Genomic DNA, 1,410 nt, shown 5'->3' on the forward strand with positions numbered 1-1,410 from the left:
ATGGATCCACTAGCGCCTAATACTGCTTTTAGACCACCAGTCTTAGATGGTTCGAAATATGCTCTCTGGAAAGTCAAGATGAGGATGTACATCAAATCTTTCGAAGAAAGGGCATTGCAGCGAGTCTTAGATGGTTGGTCTCCACCAAGGATAGTTGATGATGATGGAGATAGTAGAAGTAAACCAGAGAGTTCTTGGTCCAATGATGAAGTTCAAACCTCGAACTTCAACTCAAAGGCGCTCAATGCTATATTCACCTCTGTTGATGTCAACATGTTCAGTCTCATCACCAACTGCATTTCTGCCAAAGAAGCTTGGGATATTCTTCAAAAGTACTGCGAAGGATCTGAAAGTGTTCGCAGAACCAAACTCAGGATGTTAACCTCTAAATTTGAAAGCTTAAGGATGGAGGAAAACGAGACTATTGTGGAATATGATCGGAGATTGCGTGATATTGCAAATGAGGCCTTTAGTCTCGGTGATCCTATGTCAAACGAAAGACTAGTTAGCAAGGTCCTGAGATTCCTTCCTGAGCGTTTTAATATCAAAATCTGTGCTATTGACGAATCCAAGGACACCTCTACACTTAATCTGGAAGATCTAATTAGCTCTCTCAGAACATTTGAGATGATCTAGACCTACAGAAAAGAAATACTGGGAAGGCTGTTGCTTTACAAACCACTGATGATTCTGTGAATAGCCTAATTCAAGAGGCAAAGGACTCTGATCTTGGTGAGGAATCAATCTCCTTAATCACAAAGAAGTTCGGCGACTACCTAAAAAGAATGAGAGATAAGAAAAAGATTGTACCAACATCAAGAACACAGTTTGTTCCTTTTCAAAGGAATAAAATAACCGCCCCATCCCAAGAAATTTCAGATCAAGAAATGATTCATCAGGTCGAAGAGAAACAAACAAACTTGATTCAGTCCAATGTCGAGAATGCTCTGGATTTGGCCATTATGCAAATGAGTGTGCAAATCGACTCCGCAAAAGTAAAAACATGGTAGTCTCCTTAAGTGACGATGACTCCGATGAAGAAAGTGACTTGAAGGAAGGTGATGACTGCACTTCACTGTCTGTCATTCAGAAAGATACATGCAAACTGCAGGTCAATCCTTTTGGTGTTGCCACTGGTGTTGCAACACAAGGCCGCAACACTGTGTCAAAATCACTGTGTCTTAATGCAAAATCAATGGAGAATCCTGAAGTTGAAGAAATCCAGGAATTTGACCAAGAAGAACTCACTATTGAGATTGTGCAGATGATGTACGAAGAACTGTATGGTGATTGGCTCAAGAGGAACAAGACAAATACAATGCTTTCAAAAGAAAAACTGATCTAAAAAATAGTATGTCTCGCCTTGAAGTCTTGCTGAGTAAGAAGGATCTTGAACTATGCAAAGTCAAG

General features: G+C 40.2%; 1 protein-coding gene across 1 annotated transcript; it reads left to right on the plus strand.

Moving 5' to 3' along the window:
• LOC142527125 (uncharacterized) lies at nucleotides 1–636 on the plus strand. Its single transcript, XM_075631842.1, has one exon. It carries the CDS (start codon nucleotides 1–3, stop codon nucleotides 634–636), a length of 636 nt encoding a protein of 211 aa, XP_075487957.1.
• The last annotated feature ends 774 nt before the right edge of the window (nucleotides 637–1,410 follow it).

This window comes from Primulina tabacum, chromosome 15 (assembly GCF_025594145.1).
Source record: "Primulina tabacum isolate GXHZ01 chromosome 15, ASM2559414v2, whole genome shotgun sequence".
Taxonomy (NCBI): Eukaryota; Viridiplantae; Streptophyta; class Magnoliopsida; order Lamiales; family Gesneriaceae; genus Primulina; species Primulina tabacum.